Genomic DNA, 19,455 nt, shown 5'->3' with positions numbered 1-19,455 from the left:
AAGCAATCGGGGTTAAGTAACTTGCTCAAGGTTACACGGCCAGTTATTTCTGGGTGTTGGTGCTAAGTATCTGAGCACGGATTTGATCCCCGGGTCACCCTGACACTGGAGCCGGTGCTCTTACTTGCTGAGCCACCTAGCCACCCCTACAGCATATTCTTTACAGAAATAAAGAATGTTTACTGTTCAAGACTGGGCCACAGCAATAATAAAAACGACATTACAAATTCAACACCATACTAAACTAATTCTACTTTAGACATGTGGATGAAATAATTTTTAAAATCATTTGGGGAAACAGACAAGAATTTCAAAAGAAATAAAAAGCAGGAATGAAGGAACCATAACCACATCACCAGATCTCCAACTTTACTATAAATGTTGAAATCTCCTAAAAGACAATGAGCAACTAGGAGGTTAAGGATTATCAATGTGAATGTTTAAATCACCTAGAATAAGGGCGGGGTTGGAGAAGAAGTATTTGGTACTCAAAGTACTTGGTAAGAATTAAAAACCACAAAAAAGCCAACTGAGTAAGCAAAACCTACATGCAAACAAACATTACTCCACAATTTGATAAATCCTAGTACACAAACTACTATGGGAAAAATTTGCTATTAAACAAAAACAGCTGGGAAAAGAGGTAAGGAATTCACAGAAGACATGCTTAGACTATCTTATATAATACCACACACAATAAGCTCCAAAAGCATAAGTGATCTAAATATAAAGGGTCAGAACAGTAAAATAATAAAATGTAAAAAGGCAAACTAAACCATATGAAAAATACTCTTAAATCATAAGATAAATTAAAATTAAAACCATTGTTAAGGTTTTTATCTCCCATCAAGCATATTGACAAAAATAACAGAGAACGTTGGAGAAGCTATGGGAAGACAAGTACAGTAATATGCTGTTATTAATCTGTAAATAGGTCCAATCGTTCAGGAAAACAAATTGAAATTGTGCAAGAAGTTATTAAACTTTAATTCATACTTTGTGGCCTAATGATCATGCTCCTGGCAACATCCCAAGAAGGAAAGTCCCACATATGACAAGTATTCAGAAAGCAACACTATTAGTCATAGCAAAAACTGGAAATGAAATAGTGAGATTAAAGAATGGCTGAATAAATTTCCATAAACTAATGTAATGTAATGTTGTTGCATAGTAGGAATGATGAATATAAATAAAGAACTCAGAAACAAGAGAACAATCATATGAACTATGGAAAATTGGGAAAGTATATACAAGTACTACAATAATATAACTGGAAACAACAGAATTAAGAATTAATGACCAAAGTGGCCATGTCCCTTCACTCAGTAAAGTTCTGCAGTTTGCTACATATTCTGTTGGTTGAAGTCAATGTTTTAAACAACTTTATTTGCTTTGTCTTTTTTTTTTTAAACTAAAGAGGGTCTGACAGGGAGGGGCAGGGATATGGTCGCAGGGTATCAAGAAGTGATTATGAAATAAAAATACAAAATGCATCAGAAAAATGTTAAAAAGTAAAATAAAATATACCTGCGTCCGAGGTATTTGGTTCTCTTTGCACCCTGAAACTAAAGGTACTGCTAGAGCATCCATGGGACAACTTTTGATATGGTACCTTTTATGATACCTTTGTCAACTCAAAAAGTTTTGTCAATGCTTCTCTCAATTTCCTGATAACTAAAATCACAAAGTGCAGGAGAATACAAATCAACTCAAAGTCCTATTAACTGCATAAGTAAAATGCAATATGCTGAGTATCCAATACAACTAAGTTGTAAAAGACTTTCAGAAGATGGTACTAGAGCTGAACCTTAAAAGTAACTAAGGACTCAGAATGGAAGAGATAAGAATGCAGGATGAGGGGGCAGCTAGGTGGCACAGTGAATAAAGCCCTGGCATTGAAATCAGGAGGACCTGAGTTCAAATCCAGCCTCAAACACTTAACAGTACTAGCTATGTGACCTTGGGCAAGTCACTTAACCCCATCTGCCTTGCCTTCCCCCCCTCCAAAAAAACCAAAAAAAAAAAAAAAAAAAGAATTCAGGATGAGGGAATAACTAAGATGAAAGCATGGAGACAGACGATGGAATTAATGATCTGTCTGAGCTTCAATTTCTTCATCTGAAAAATAGGGATATTAGCCCTGGTATTTACCTCACAGTTTTGTTGTAAGGGTCAAATGAAATAATGTTTATATGACTCTTTGTAAAGCTTAAAGCACTACGTAAATATCAATTATTATAACTGTTCACTTTTTGTAATACCATTCCCATTTTTCCATTCTTCTCTTTAGCAGTGTCTTGCACATAAGAGACAAGTAATAAATGTTTACTGACTGAATTGTCTTCTCTGAGTTATCTTAAAAAAAGTTTGAGTGCCTTCAATCTGTGTAATCTCTCAAATACTTCTCTGTACTGGTCAGATCCTGCAACTCTTCCTTTTTTTTCAACCTTGCTAACTGCCACTTCCACCTTAGTTACTTCTCTCCAATAGGAATGCCTTCCCCCTTTTTTCCTCTGACAAGGACACTACTCTGCTGAGGCCTCAGGCCTGGAGCTGGTAGGTTTAACTGCCTCAGGTGTCTCGTCATTTCAATCCTTCATTCATTCAGTTAAAAGTCATTTTCCTAATGTGCAGGTTCAATCCTGTCACACCCCTACTCCAGTGGCTCCAAGACAAAATCTTCTGGCATTCAAAGTCCCTCCTAACTTAGGCCCCTCTCCCTCTCCAGTTTTCTTACCCCACTCTTCAATCTAGTAAATCTGACCTTCTGGAAGTTCCATGAACAAGACACTCCATCTTTTGGCTCCAGACTCACTTTCTCCCATGTCTGAAACACTCTACTCCCTCATCTCCATACTCCCTGGCTTCCCTGATTTCCTTCAAGTCCCAACTAAAAATCCTTCCTTCTACATAAATTCTTTCCCAATCCCTCTTAATTTACTGCTTTCTTTGGTATTTCCTATTATCCTGCACACTGTAAGTTTATACACATTTGTTTGCTTGTTAATCTCTTCCTTTGGATTTTGGGCCTTTGTGAGGCAGGGACTGTCTTTTGCCTCTTTCTGTATCCCCAACTCTAGCCTAGAGGTCATAGCAGGTCCTTACTGACTGACATCAGATGCTCCAAGTCCAAATGTGATAGTTCCACATACATCAATGCTTTGAATAAAATACTAGTAAACCAGTACTACTTTGATTGTTCTATTATGTCCTTAGGTCATCTGTAATTGCTCTTAAAATGATCTGGCTTAGGTCTCTCTCAAAGAAGTTTTCTGCAGATATTTTCCCCTTCACAGCTTTTTATTACTTTTGTAAAGCAAAAAAATGTTCATAACCTTCCACCATTAGCTTAAAACTGCATTGCCCTTGGCTCTCTACTTGGTAAGAAGGTCAAGCAAGTATGAATTATTTTTAAAATACCTACCATTTTAAGTTACAGTAGCCTATTATTTATTTAGTTAAGAGTTAAGTTGCTGTCTCAAAAAAATCTATTTTCTTCGAAAATAATATTCAATACACCATAAACAATCTATATGCACTGGATATTCTTCCCACCCTCAAACCGCCCCTCCACCAAGCTAAGAGTACTGCAGGTTCTATCACCTGAAATTCCTGACATCAACATTTAAGTGCCCAAAACATGCTGGGAACTGTGCTAGATACCTAAGTATCCAGAAAGTAATGAAGATGGGGAGGTTGCTGGATATAGGGTCAGGTCAGAAAAGATCTAAACATTTGAGCTGGACTTTAAAAGGAGCTAGGGACTCTAAGAGGTGGTGATGCTGAAGCTGAGTATTCTAGTCAGAGAGGACAGTCTATAAGCAAAAGTATGGAACAGAGAGATGGAATTTTGTGTACAGGGAACAGAAAATAAGTCAGTTTAGCACGAACACAGAACACAACTGGGGGGAAGTAATGTGTAGTAAGCCTGGTGGTACACTGGAGCTAGACTGTGAAAGGCCAAATGCAAAACCAAGAAGTCTGAAATTTTATCCTAGAGCAAGGGTTCTTAACCAGGTGTCTGAAACATTTTAAAAAATATTTTGATAAATATATTTTAATGTAATTGGTTTCTTTTGGGATCCTATTTCACCTCATACATTTAAAAAGAGAGATGCCCATAGACTTCACCAGACTGCCAAAGGAGCTGGGGAAAGTAAGTTCTGCTCCTTAGAGACATGTTGAGTTTGAGATGCCTAGGTCACATCCAGGTAGAGATGGCCGTTGGCGAAGGAACCATCCAGTCAGTCAAAAAGTATCAACATCACCTTTACAAGGTACAATTTACCTTTACCAAGTACAAGAAAAAGCTACAGTAAGAAACATAAAATTCCCTTGGGAACTGATCTTTGAAACCTGACTGGTCTCTCAAATTCGTATTTGTAAACATATTTGCATACTCAGAAACAAGTAATAGTGTGCAAGTATTTCTGGATACAAGGATTAACTTTTAAACATTATATAGTGCTTACAAAGCACTTTCCACCACACATTCTAGGGTAGTCTTGCCTTTGTACTTGAGTTGGAAAATGATTCGAACAAAGCCATATTTCAATGTATTTGAGTTTCTAACCAAAATGCCAAAACATTTTTCCCTCACAAAATATTCTTAGAAGCTAAAAATATGTAGAAACAATGCCAAACATCTATAAAAAGTACTTTAAATTATCTTTTTAATCAAAATAGAAATTGTATATCTCATTTGTTTCTTAAATTTTTTTAAAAATCTGGACTTGTAATTTCATACATATGGAGAACTCCTAGTATGAAAACTCTTTTCAATAACATACATCAGCAATTCATTTATAACTTGCAGTATAAGAGTTTCCCTAGGGTACGGAGAGATTTAAGTGACTTGCCCATGGTCACAAAAGAAGTGTCTTTTCAAGACCAGCCAGTCTATCCACTATTCCCAGCTGGTTTTGTCCTGTGTACTAGGTGTCCCAAAAGTCAGTACAAAAATCTTACTTTTTCCAGAACAATCCAAATACTTCAAAATCAAAATAAAACCATAAATATTAAATAATTAACATGTAAATTTATTTGATAAAGTAAGGATTTTTTAACCTGGAGAAAACCAAAGTTGTTTAGCAATCTATATGTTGGGATTTTTCTGTAAATATTGGAAACCATGAACAACTAAAATAATCCAATTTTAGCAACTATGGATACCGTCCTACTAAGAAAAAAAGCTTTTATTCACCTTTATAATGACTTTAATGTTACAATATTTTTTGCAAAATATATTCAAATTAACTTGTCTTAAACCAGTACAACTTAGTGGATGCTTTAATTGAAAGCTGGTAGCTATGAAAAAAACTGAAATATAGACATGACTTTTCCATAAGGTCAAAAATAGTATTCTTTCAAAGAAAACACATTTAATGGCAAAATACTCCCAGCACACAAAATGATTTTTCAATGACACGCAAAGATTTACAAAATTAAAACTTGGTGGAAGGCATTTCAAAGATGATATGGTAATTAGCTGAATTATCAACTAATAAAAAAATACTTTTAAAATTTTAAGGCACAGATTTGAATTCTAGGTCATAAACATTTCATAGTAAAGTCAATCATTATTTGGCAATCCAATTCTGAGTCAGAAGCAAATGAAAAAGAAAACAAGATGACTTTCCAGGGTCAAATTAAGTTTAAGAGTATGCCCCTAGGGTTGATAGGGATTCAATCTTATCTTTTTTATCTGCAGCTCCAGGCAAAGTAGTACAAAAAACACATGAAAGGAGTGAATAAAATGAGTAAGAGGTCCCCATCAGCATCTGGCCATTTACAAGGCCTTTAATTAATAGTCAATCTATCACCTTGTCTCTCCAAGTCTCAGGTGCCTCATTTGTAAAATGGGGATAACAACTGTTCCCCACAAGTTCAGAAGGTAGTTGTCAATCAAGTACTACATAAACTGCAAAACGCCACATAAATGTCAACTATTATTGTAAACAACTGGAAAGAGGATTAGCTTTAGGGTCAAAGGACTAGTCTCATACTTCAAGTTAAAAATGAAACTTGCATTGTATCTGTGAGACCTTGGGCAAGTCATTTAACCTCCCTAGGCTTCAGTTTCGCTTGTAAAATGAGGAAATGGTTTTTAAGCCCTTCCAGCTGTAGATCTAGGACTTAAAGTATATTATTTATTTTTACTAAAGCAAGAAAATCTATCAACATATTTTTGCAAAATACTTTCTACAACAAATATTAAACACCTACCATGTGCAATGTACTGTACTAGAAGTAGTATGAAAGATTTTTCAGAAACTAATTTATCTCCCAAAGCATTCCAGTTAAAAGGAAGTTATACTCAAAAAATATACTAGATTTATCTTACTAAATTTATCTTTGCAAAGCACCCAAAATATTCTAAAGTGTGTTGAATTTAAACATTAACTATTTTTACTGAGAACTGACATTCAAAAAAGTAACCATTTCTGATTCTGCAAGACCCAATGAAAAATACATGTAGTGCAAATTAACATTCACTTTAATTAAGTATAATGCTATCATCAAAAAAGCAGCATTAAGTACTCACTCTATCCAATAGAAAGCATCATATAGAAAGTTAAAAAGTTTCTATCCTTTGCTCACTTTTAAATAAAGGAAAAGGGCAGACTTGGACATGACACTATTTTATAAATACAAAATAAATTATTAAACAAATTAAAGAATGTTATGTGGAACCATTAATGTCAAGCAGTTTTTAAGTTATATACAGTCTTATTTACTTAATAAATTGTAAAAGCTTTAAAGGTCCCTTCTCTGGGGATTTTTCCCACCAAGACAAGAAAATTTCAGGATAAAAACTGAGGTATAGGACACCACACCCAAAATATCATACCTAATCTAGATACTTTAAGGCATTTTCTCTCTCCTTTCTTGGATCTGTAATTGCATTTTTTTGTCCCTCTCCCATGAACATATCACATGATAATTTGTATTATAATTGTGTCCCTGTCTTACCTTTTCTACTAGATGTAAGCTCCTTGAGGGAAAGAGAAGTGTCTTATTTGTCTTTGAATCCCCAGCTGCCTTGTAAATTTGTAGGTGGTTAATAAATATCTGCTGAATTGCAATGATCCTAACTTCTTTCTTAATCTCACTTTTGGATTGTCTCCCTAATGTCAAAAAAAAACCAAAAAAACGATAGAAACACCTCTGGCAGATAGCCATTTCCACTCTGGTGCAGTTTTCATCCTAATGGTTCAAAGTATGCCAAACAATGCTTTTGATATTATTTATTTTACTCCAATAATTAAACTGCCTAATACATATAGGCACCACTAATAATGGCTATGTATAGAAGAGAAACATTCCAGGTGAACCTGCATATTTTTAGGACTGAATGAGAACTGGAATCCAGGTCTTTTGATTCTAAATGCAGTACTCCTTAAACTAAACTACACTGCCTCCTAGAGTACAATCGATTAAAGGGCAGAATTCTGCTTCATAAAAAAAATTAGGCTGAATTTGTATCAACCTGAGGCCATATTTCTCTAATAAGTGTAAAAGCTCCAAAATTAAGAAGTATTTTATTTCAAGGTGGTGTAAGAGAACACTTTCTTCTAATGAATAGTTGTAATTTTTTCTCTTATGTACCTTTACCAAAAAACGGTCTGTTCAGCAATTAACAAGTACATTAAAAATCGACTTATACAGTATTTTCACCTTCAAAAGAATTCTATTGTCTTTAAAATTCTTAAGTCTTAAAAGGAATGTTATCTGTAGTCTTGACAACTATCAAAGATCAGTGGATTTTCACCTATGCTAACACAGGTTTTACAGTATAAAAAAAAAAAAGGTTCACAGATCTTCAAAGCTTTAATTTTCATGTATGCCCTAACACTGAAAATAGGAAAGATCCTCAAAAGCATCACATATTATATGGATTTTCCAGTTTATATAATTTTAGCTGTAAAGTTACACTGTGGTTAAAAGACTGTTCCTTTCTGATCACCTGAAGTAGAGTGCTGAAAGGAATCATCAAACTTAGTGAAGTGAGTACTGGAAAGAAAATCCTGGGGCTTCAAACACTAATTTGGAGATTCAATAGGTGGCACACTTTGCACTAAGTTGATACCGATTCCGTCCGGTCCAAAGGAAAGAACACAGTTGGGCACTGTAAATCAATACCTCACAGACCTGCGGTTATGGGTCCCTAACACCTTACGGTATATACCAAGCAATTCCAAAAGCAGTCAACTAATTCCTTTCCTCAGTCAGTGAATGTCCCTCTAGTTCTTTGGAGCTATATACCAAAATTAAAGTTAAGGTTTGATTTTTGTTGTAGTTTTATTAAACAGTGACCAGGAACCAAATTGGTGGGGCACAAACAACTTAGGGTTATTTGAGGCAGCAAGATACTGTGGAAATCGTATTTTAAATTACTTATCCAATCTTAATAAGTCTATACTGAATTCCTACCTCTAAATACTACATATTAAAAACCCATCATCCCTCGGATCAGCACCTAAGTTCAAATAAATGTTTTTAAAAAACAAAACACCGGTGAAAGAAAATTATTCACCTTTCTCTAATAGCCTGGTAGTATTTATTCCTCAAATTTGGCCGGGTTAATTTCTACGTCATCGAACCAAAAAAAAAAAAAATAAATGTTAAGAGGAGTGGAAGCAATTTCAGCAGTCAAAAGGCAGAACTGCACACGTGTTCCTCACCCCAAAGCCTACCTTAACCCTGTAGGCTCAACAGTCATCCCTAACAATGAAACTTTTCTGCAAGGCAGCTACCCCAGGGAGTTGGAGCGAAGGCAAACCTCCGCCCCCGCCTCGCCTTTCCCCACCCCCGCCCGGCCGGGTGAAGAACCTAAAGCCAGTCCAACCAATTCCTTTGTGAAGAGGACGGTCAGAAGGTGGGGGGAGAAAGGGGCCAGCCGCGACCCCCTCCTTCCCTTCCTCTACCCCTCCAGTCTGGATAGAGGGAGACCCAAGCCCGTCTAAACAAGGAAAAGGCCCAGGGCGGGCGCTCCGGGGCCAAACGCTCCACCCGGCCCCGAGGCTCGGCCGCGGGCCTGGGAAGCGAGGCCGCCACCACCGCCCCCCCCCCCCACCCCCCCCGGCCGGCCCCCCCCCCCCCCCCACCACGCCCGCCTAACTTGGGCGTTCTCCCGAGTAAAGTCCCGGCCTCGACCGAGCCGACCCGGCTCCCCCGCGGGCGTGCGTGTCGGTGGGCCAGGAGGCGGAGGTTACAGGCCTGGGGAGGGGGCCTCACCTGCTGGACAGAGCTGGTCTCGGGCACCGCAAACTCCTCCTTCTCCTTCGGTGTCTTCACAGTGACTTTGATGATCTTGGGGTCGCCGGGGGGTGTCACGGCACCATCTACTGCAGCGGGGCCCGAGGGGCCGCTGCTCTCGCCGCTCTCTGCCATGGCGGCGGCGGTGACTCAGGCGAGGAGCGAGGCCTCGCTGCGGCGGCGGCGGCTGCCGGGCCCGGAGGCTGAGGGGAGTGGGGGGAGGGGAGGGACGACGACGAAGGGGGGGGGGGGGGGGCGGTAGGAAGCCCCCCCCCGCGGGGTGAGGCGCTGTAGGGGCGCTGGCGCAGGCCCGGCTCTCGGCGGCTACAGCTGCTGCCGCGGCCACTGCTTGGTGCTCCGACCCCGCTTACACACTCACTCACTGCGCGACACCCGCCGCCGTCGCCGCCGCTTCCTCATCCCCCGCCCCCTCCCTCCCCTCCTTCCCCCTCCCCTCTGCCCTCGGCGGCGCCGCGCGAGGCACGCTGGGAATCCAAGCCGGCGTCGCCGAGTCACTCTGAGCCGTCACGGACCTTTAGTTTCCATCCTCTCACTGGCCTGTCTCCCTTTTCCGTCTCCCCTAGGCTACTAGACACACAAACCTTCCACCACCGAAGCTAAAATCTTTCTCGTAACTTCCCTGGGCACGGGGTGAGATGTGGGGTTGGTTTTGGCGTGTGTCTGTGTGCTTTTTTTTTTTAAGATAAGCTATCGTAAAAAAATGAAAATGCTAGCCGCTGTAGCGCCGCACGGAGATGACATCACAGGCCGAGGAAGTTACTAGAAAGAGGACTTTTCCAGGCGGCGGGGTGGGCAAGCATGCGCCTGCGCGAATGTTTTCCCAGCAGTTTTCTCTACCGGTCCCCCTAACCTCGAACACTTCCGACTTACGTCTACTCCTCCCGCCCTGTCCCCCTCCCTTCTTAGCCGCCCCAATGCTTTTTCACCTATTAACAACTGAAGAAGCGACCCGCGGTTTTTGTGTCCCTGCCTGCTTACGACATTACTAGGACGCCACTGCGGAGGTCCAGGGTGGTGTGCAAACTCGCTTTAAAGTGCCTGACACCCCCCACCGTCCCAGAGAACAGAAAGGTTCCTAGACGCTCGGGGAAGAAGATGCCTTAAACGCCTGAAGCTCAGTGTTACGAAACCTCCCTGTCTTTCTCCACCGATAGGACTTATCCCTCCACTCCGGTTGGTCAAGCCGATCAGACCACTTGTGTTGAAAGAGTGTCCTCTGCTCGCCCCAGCTCACCAGCCTGAGATTGCTGTGTCTTTATTCTTGCTGCTTCCAGCGGTCATACTTTATCTCCAAGATTAGTCTGGAGTAAGAGGGGGAGCAGAATGACCTCGCTTTGGCCACCCACTTGGAGCAATTTCAAGCCTCTGCTGTTTTCATTCTCTGGTTCTGTGGCAAGAAAATTGTTGCTGCATTCAGCGTATCTGTTGCTGAAGATAGGATTAATGTCCAAATGATTATTTTCACGGCAGATTTAAGGATGGATATTAAAGTAGTTGAGTAAACTTATAATGGAATTTTTTCTTCTGGGAAACCATAATTGGCTGTCTAATAGCTTGACAATTTTTTTTTTTTACTATTTGCAAACTAGAAACAATCCCTTCGATTTTAGGAATTGTCAATATGAAAACGCCATTCTAAAAACTTTCTGTTAACAAAATAAGAAAAATCCGTTTCCTATTTAGCCCAAGGGTGCTCCACATACGCACCTTTCCATTCGAGCTGAAGGGGGTAGAGTTACTGTGCTTTGCCCTGAGAATGCTGCTAGAGTAATTCACTAAAAATGCTGCAGAGCTCCTTGGCATTATGAGGCTAACCGATAATGAAACGAGAGAACAACAGAAATGTGTTTAGAAGATATGAATTGCAATTTGGTCTCATTGATTTTCAACTTAAGTTTCTATCTTCTAGTATTATGAGGCTATCAATTGATCAATAATGTGTCTTTCTACTTGCAAGGCATTGAATTGTGTCTTATTCATCTTTATCTCTCAGTTCTGTTCAACTGAACAGTATTCAATAAACATTAAGCTCTATGATGTGCATGATGGTGTTTAAAGACCTAGGAGCAAAAAGACAAAATTTGAACAGGCCATATACCTTTAGTCCTTATCCTCCCTTACATAGGATACAAAGTGTATACAGGTAAGTAAATGAAAGAGAATGTGAAAAGAAAGAAAGAGCTCTGACAACTACTTAAAATTTGACAACTATATGTGTTGTGAGGAAAAGCTTTCTTTAGAAGGTAGCACCTGAGCTCAAATTTAAGAGAAATGGGCAGAAGTGTGGAAGGGGTGTGCATTCCAGGCATGTAGGACAGTCTGAAAACAGAGACAGGATTACTGGGAACATTTAGCAAGCTAGTTTGGCTGGAACTTTGTGCAAAGGAGAATATGAAATGCCTGGAAAAATAGTATACCCTAAGCTGGTGCAGGCATACCAAGTTCATATACCATGGAGATGACCTGAAGGGCTCCTGGGAAGTTATGTGGATTGCCTACCACTGAGTACTTTGGGTCCCCTACCATGTGGGCATGGGCGGCTTCCTTTGATTGGCTGCCTACTTCTTTAACCCTAGTCAACTGACCATTGGCTTCTTTGGCCTCGCTCTTTTCTGCTACTTCCCTTTTGGCACCTTTTGCCTGCTGCTCACAAGCCATGAGCTGACCTGGTGAGAGAAAGACTGACTTCCCCTCTTTTATCCCTGTTCTGAGAAAGGGGATGGGTGGATGTGTTTCTATTCTGTGTTGTTCCAAGTTTTATGTGCCAAGAGGTAATCCCCACAGCACTCCACAAAGAGTTCTAACCATGGTGACCTTGGAACCAGGATTGCAGAGGGGACAGTGCAGTTCAAAATGCTCCTGGAATATCCAGGTGGAGATGGACTCTACTTTCTATCTACAACTGTACTTGATTTCAGTTTCATGGTTTCATGTAACAAAATGCCCCCAGGTGTCTCACATACATGCTGGAGAGAGCACACATACACACACCTCTCAACTTCCTTTTGTGCATATTGTCTTTCTCCGTTGCATTGTAAGGTCCTTAAGGCCAGGCACTTGCATTTCTTTTTTTCATTTCTATTCCCATAGGTTAGCACAGTGCCTGGCACACAGTAGGCCCTTAAGAAACATTTAGTGAATTGAGTTGACTAACTCAACTAGCATAAGAAAAGAAGTAGTTGAATAAGAAAAAAATATTTTCATCAGTTATCTCTAAGTGTCTGATATCCAAAGTTACAGGCAACTAACTGAAATATATAAGACCAAAAGGCATTTCCCAATTGACATATGGTCAAAGGATAAGAATACACTTCTTAAAAGAGTAACTTAAGACTATTTACAACCATATGAAAGATTGCTCCAAATCTCTAATAAGACAAATACAAATTATAACAACCTTGAGATTTCAGCTGATCTAGCAGATTGCCAAGTGTAAGGATGGGATGATTTATTGACCCAACCCAACCCCATTTAAAGTAAATGACAAAGCCCAACCAAGTTTAGTCATAGGCCTAAACCTAAGCCTGAAAAGGCCTCTAAACTGGAATGAGGTTGCACAAGAATTGTTATTTGGATAGGCTGAGGAATGTTGGCCACACCCTAGAGGTTGTCTATATATTATCTAGCTAGTTGAGAAGTGATAAGTTCCGAAGCTTAAAGCAAACATGACAGTTAAAACCTACGGAAAAGAACCTCTTATGGAGAAAAGGGAAGGATGGAAGAAGTTTTGGCTATAGTGTTGCCTGGGCATCCCCCCCCAGAATTTGACCAGAGGAGGACCTTGTGAGCTTCAAAAGGTTCAGAGGATTTTGGACTTCTCATCTTCCCACAGGTGTCCTAACTGCATCTGCATTAGGAACCTAAGACAGATGCTTGGGGATTCACCATGCTTAAGGGGAACTTCTTAAGCACCCCCAGAAAAGGGGAGAAAGAACTTGTATCAATCAAATACTGAGTTACCCTTTACCACATATGCTTTCTGAAACTGACCTCACTTTATTCTGGACTCTGTATGTACTTGTGGGAGAACATGTCATATACTTTGGGGGAGATGTTTATACCAACTACTTTTTAGTAAATGTCACTTTTCTAAAAACTGCTTAAAGCTGGCTGACTAAATGATTCTCAGACTCTGAGAGGGAAGCACACCAGTGAGGGGCTAGGTATTAGAGAATAACTCTTGATTTGTCAGGCATATGGACCCTTCAGGTAAAGTTGAAGACTTGCGACTCATCTGTGAGTATTGAGATGAGGATTCATAGAACATAGATTAAAAGAGTTGTGAATAATCAGTGGTGGAGCTATGGAAAGACAAGCACACTAGTGCACTATTTGGTGGAGCTGTGAATTTGTCTAATTATTCTGGGAAATGATTTGAAATAACATAATAGAAGATTATTTCTAGGCAATGAATACTGTATAATGCTGGTCTTGGAATCAGAAAGACCTGAGTTTAAATCTCACCTCAGACCCTTACTAGTTGTGTGACCATGGACAAATCATTTTACCCCGCTGGATCTCAATTCCCTCAGATGTAAAGCAAGAGGGTTGAACTCTAAGGTCCCTTACAGTTTTAAATTTTATTTATTTATTTTGCTTTTTAGAGGGGCAATTGGGATTAAGTGACTTGCCCAAGGTCACATGGCTGGTAAGTGTTAAGTGTCTGAGGTTGGATTTGAACTCAGGGTCTCCTGACTCCAGGGCCGGTGCTCTATTCACTGTGACACCTAGCCACCCCTACAGTTTTAAATTTTTGATGTTAAAATCCTACTGCTTTGCAAGAAACAATATGTTTGTTAGGCATAGAAAACTTATTTGAACTAACATAGAATAAGTTGGACCAGGAAAATAATATACATAATGACTAGAACAGTATAAATGGAAAGAAAGTAAAAATTAAAACTATACTATATTTTTATAATAACCAAGCTTGGCACCAAAGGAGATGTAAGAATGCATTTTTCTCCCCACCCCACCCTTTTTTTTTTTTACAGAGGTGAGGACTACAGAGCAATTCATATACTATCACACTTAATTGCTGTATTGATTAATACTGCTAAACTTTTTTTTTGTCCTCTTTATCAATACTCGAAAGGGTAGCCAGGAAATGGTATCTTTTGGAGAGAACAAGATTTTTATGAGTTAAGGAAAATGGAAAGAGTGTGAAAGAAAATAATCTAGGATGAAGGATGAAGGGCAGTTATTTAATGATAGAGTTGGGATTGCAGAGTACACACTGGAAGAGGAGAGGAGGAGAGAGATGGATAGAGTCTACACAGTAGGGAGAGAGCTGAGTCACATAGGGATAAGACAGAGGAGAATCTTGCAGGGAAAGGAGGCTTTCACCTCAGCAGATAGTTACTCGGATTCACTGGGTGGTGGGATTTTGCTCTCCATAGGGCAAGTTTTCCTGTATATAGCACTAATTGATTGGAGTTCCCATCCTCTAAGGTCTCCTTATAACGGTGGCACCAGCTTATTCTCTAACTGAACACCAATGAGCAGGGAATTGCGGCAGGGGGAAGAAAAGATAAGTCAGCTAGACAGTATAAATAACTGGTAATCAAGTCATCAGGGAACTAACCATATTTATCTTTATTTCAAGAGGGTAGAATAAAATACATATGTAGAAGATACACTGAGCATAGATCCATAGGTGGACCTGGTATTTTGTTGTCTTGGTATCTGAGTATTTAATGGTTTCAGAAGTTGTTTTTCTCAGGCAATTCAGTGAAAGAAGAGTAAATTCTATTTCTACACATGGCAGTACACAGTAGGTTTCAGGGTAAAGGAGGCTTTCAAATGTAGTCTCAGAAAAGGGTTGGTCTTACCCTCTTGGATTTAGAGATGGTGAAGGAAGGAGAAGGTTCTGGAAGGGGAGGAAGGGGAGTATCTTGTTGTTAGCAGCAGATCTTACCTAGCCTGGTCCTTGGTAGGGGAAAAAAGTAACAATCATGTTTTCCTTGACTGTACAGGAAATCAGGGCAAAGTAGGTTTTTCTATCACATGTTGTAATCTGCTACCATCTACCTGGCCCTCATCCTCTCCTGGGGATTATCTTGTCCAATCTCCTCATGTGAAGGCATCTAGGTGGCACAGTGGATGGGGTACTGGGCTTAGAATCAAGAAGACTCATCTTCATGAGTTCAGATCTGGCCTCAAATACTACCTTTGTGACTTTGGGCCTGTTTACCTCAGTTACCTCATCTGTAAAATGAGCTGGAGAAGGAAATGGCAAGCCACTCTGGTATTTTTGCCAATAAACCCCAAATGGGGTCACAAAGAGTCAAACACAACTTCAATGACTAAACAGCGATCATGAGTGGAAGAGCTCCATGGTAACAGAGGCTTAGGCTAAGGTGTCTTCAAAACTGGTTTGGTTATACTGAAAAGAAAAGTACAACCTCCATTTGTGACAATAGGTTCTGAGGTAAGACCTTTGCATTCAGTCCGTGAGAGGGAGCTCTCCCAGGCTCCCTCACATGCTCCTCAAGGATGTGCCAATTTGCCTTTGGTATGTTTGGCAAATTTTTTATGTAATTTACAAAGAATAACTAATTACAAAATAAAGACTCCATATTTAACCCCAAGCATAAAGTATGTATTTCTAAGTTATCCATGCCTACTGAAGGCAGGTAGTTATTATGTCCTGAAGTCATGATCTCTATTGCAATATCATAAAAGTACTGCAGAGTCCCTTTGGAATATAAGAATAAGTAGTAAGGAGACATGAAAGAATGATATCAATGTACTGGAAAATATAAACTGTGATTTGCTCTCCTTTTGATTTAAGCTAAATTTCTGCCTCATCAGAGGCCAGTTCTAGGAGAAAATGAATTGATGGATATTTATTGAATGCCTTTCTACATTCAAGGCACTAAATCATACATATAGATCTTGGTGTGTCTCTTAGCACTAGGCATAGTCCTTTGTGCATACTACGTTCTCAATAAAAGTCTGTTGAATTGAATTGTAATAAAGCTGGAAATCTACAGGAAGGAGGTTGGAATTTCTGTAAGTACAGATTGACAGATCTTCAACATAAATATGGAAAATATTTTGGCTAAATCATCTTATAGCATCCCTTTCTAACTATAGTATCCCTCATTCTAACTGAGCATCCCTCACTAACCATAGATAGCTGTCATACTATGTACTCTGGCAATGATCTAGACTCTGAATCAAACAAAAGGCACAAACTGGGGAATGATCACTTCTTGCTAGTCTACCATGGTGATGGTGGCAGCCATGTTTGTAACCACTGTATTGTAGAATCACAAAGCTGGAGGAACCTTAAAAATTCTCTATTCCTATTCTGCAAGTATAGAAATTAAAGTCCAAGGATGTTAAACAATTTGTCCAAAGTCATACATATTAATCACAAAACTAGACGAGAACTTGGGTCTTCTGACTACTTGAATACCAGTCCAAAGCTTCTCTACAATACTACTTCCTTTTACTAAGCATTTTGAATGGAGTAGAAATTCTGTACCATTGCCAACTCATAATGCACAAAGGCACTAACAATCCAGAGTTAATCTCAGTACTCATTTTTTTCTTACAGTTGTTTTCCCTATCATTTTCTTTAAAAATGCAATACATTTAATTTTTGTCTATTTTTCTCTTTCTGGTTTTTAATTAAAAAATTTCTGTAGTCTAGCATGCAAGGGTTTCATGAGGTTAGAAATATGTCTAAAGGGTGTTAAAGAAAAACATGCTATTGCATATATCCCAAACAAAGGCCATTTTAATTCAGTTCAGCAAAACTTATTATTCATCTCACATGTTACATGCAAGGTCCCTTGTGCACTAACAAGAAGCTGTTCTATCTCTTCAAAGGCCATCTACTTCATTGTTCTACCCCCATCTTTACAAAGGACAATTCCCTTAATTCCCTACAAAATATGAAAAGAAAATCAACCAACTGGAAAAAAGAGATCCAAAAACCTACCAAAGAAAATAACTTTTTTTTTTCCTTTTTGAAGAGGGGAAGGTAGGGCAATTGGGGTTAAGTGACTTGCCCAAGGTCATATAGCTAGTAAGTGTTAAGTGTCTGAGACTGGATTTGAATTCAGGTCCTCCTGATTCTAGGGTCCATGCTCTATTCACTGTGCCACCAAGCTGCCCCCAAGAAAATAACTTCTTAAAAATTAGAATTGGACAAGGGGAAACTAATGACCTCATAAGACACACACACAAAAAAAAACAAAAATAAAATAAAATCAAAATTATGGAAAAAAATAGGAAAGAATATGAAATATTTCATTAGCTTCTACATTAAAAGACTGAAAGTATAGAATATTATATTCCAAAGATCAAAGGAGCTGGGTTTGCAACCAAGAATAACCTACTCAGCAAATCTGAGTATAATCCTGCAAGAAAAAAAATGGATATTTCATTAACTAAAGAACTTTAAGGTATTCTTAAGGAAAAGAGCAGAACTAAATGGAAATTTTGACTTAAAAAATCAGGAGAAACATAAGAAAGTAAACATGAAAGACTAATTATAAGGGATTTAACAAGGTTAAACTGTTTACTTCTTATATGGAAAAATGATGTAACTCTTATGAATGTTATTATTACTAGGGTAGTTCATTTTAAATATTATTTTATCGGGGCAGCCAGGTGGCGCAGTGAGTAAGAGCGCCAGCCCCAGTATTAGGAGACCCAGGATTAGTTCCAGCTTCAGATACTTGGCACCCACACAAAATAACTGGCAATGTAACCTTGAACAAGTTACTTAGCCCTAATTGCTTAAAAATAAAAAAATAAAATAAAATAAATATTATTTTATTTTCCCCAATTACATGTAAAGATAATTTTTAATATTCACTTTTATATAAAAATTTGAGTTCTAAATTTTTTCCCTCCCTCATATGGTGTGTAATTTTATATAGGTTATATATGTGTAATCATGTGAAACATTTCCATATTAGTCATGTTATGAAAGAAGAAATAGAAAAAAAGAAAAAACACACAAAAACGGAAAGTGAAAATAGTATGCTTTGATTTTTATTCAGACTTCAGGACTTCTCTGGATGTGGACAGCATCTTTTGGACTTTTCTTGGATCATTTTATTGCTGAGAAGAGCTAAGTCAATCGTAGGTGATCACTGTACAATGCTGCTGATACTGTATAGAAATGTTCCCCTGTTCTGCTCACTTTACTTTGCATCAGTGCATATAAGTCTTTTCAGGTTTTTCTAAATCATCCTGCTTATCATTTCTTATAGCATAATAATATTCTGTTACATTCATGTACCACAACTTATTTAGTCATTCCCCAATTGATGAGCATCCCCTGCTTTTCAATTCTTTGCCACCACAAAAAAAGCTGCTATTAGTAGAGTGCATCAAAGGCATATTCATAGATGGAAGGCTTGAGGTTGAGTTGATTATGATGGGATTATCCTAAAAAATAAAATTGAGGGCAGAGTCAAGATGGCAGAGTAGAAGCAGGACCTCCACCAGGCTCCGGCTTCCACCTTCCCCAATCCATGTAAAAGGGGACTCTAAACAAACTTTGGAGCTGCAGAACCCACAAAATGACACAAAGAAGCTAACCTCCTGCTGAGGACAGGCCGGCAGGAATCAGCCAGTACAGCGCCCTGGGAGCTGAGAGCTGAGGTTTTAGCCGCAGGGCAGGCCACCGACTGGAGGGACTCCAGATCAGCTGTGGCCATTTCCAGATTCATCAACACATAGATGTGAAGGACAAAGTGAGAGGTCAGTGCAGTCTGGACTTTGGGCCCAGTAGTTGGGAGTGCATCAGCTTTTGCCCCCAGGGTGAGAAACTGCTGGGATGCTGCACTGGTGCCACGGTGCAGCTTCAGTTCCTGGCCTGCGGAGTGTAGGGGGACCAAGCAACCAGTCTGAGGGGTAATCACTCTTGCTTTAACCTGCTTGGATCTGGATTGAAATCTAGGGTGGAGGTCCTGGGGTGTGTGTCCAGCTTGCCAGAGCGTGTGGAGACCTCAGAGAGGGCACCCAACCAATACCTCTGGCAGCTGAGAAAACCCCAGCATTTGGGACGAAAGCTCCCCTGTCTGGTGGCAGAGTCCTACTGTGGCAAAAAGCCCAGGGATCAAGTGACTGTGGGGCGACATGACCAGGCAAAGGAAACAAAGCAGACAGAAGATTCCAACATTTGACTCCTATTTTGGGGACAAAAAGGAG

The 19,455-nt window shown here is 39.6% G+C and overlaps 1 protein-coding gene across 4 annotated transcripts in view; it reads right to left on the bottom strand.

Annotated features, from left to right (window-relative positions):
- The window catches only part of UBQLN1 (ubiquilin 1), a 62,403-nt gene extending 52,911 nt beyond the window's left edge, over positions 1-9,492 (bottom strand). For 2 of the 4 annotated variants that reach the window (XM_069105285.1, XM_069105291.1), the window contains exon 1: positions 9,238-9,492. In XM_069105285.1, the coding sequence (XP_068961386.1) occupies positions 9,238-9,393 (156 nt within the window). In that variant the 5' untranslated portion in view covers positions 9,394-9,492. The remainder of the gene's footprint in view (positions 1-9,237) is intronic. The other 2 variants (XM_069105305.1, XM_069105297.1) reach the window with 2 other exon arrangements.
- Positions 9,493-19,455: the final 9,963 nt, after the last annotated feature.

Source organism: Petaurus breviceps, unplaced genomic scaffold (genome assembly GCF_028583685.1).
Source record: "Petaurus breviceps papuanus isolate PSGF00001 unplaced genomic scaffold, PetGlider_PUasm1.0 138, whole genome shotgun sequence".
NCBI lineage: Eukaryota > Metazoa > Chordata > Mammalia > Diprotodontia > Petauridae > Petaurus > Petaurus breviceps.
This window is presented reverse-complemented; position numbering and strand designations above follow the sequence as displayed.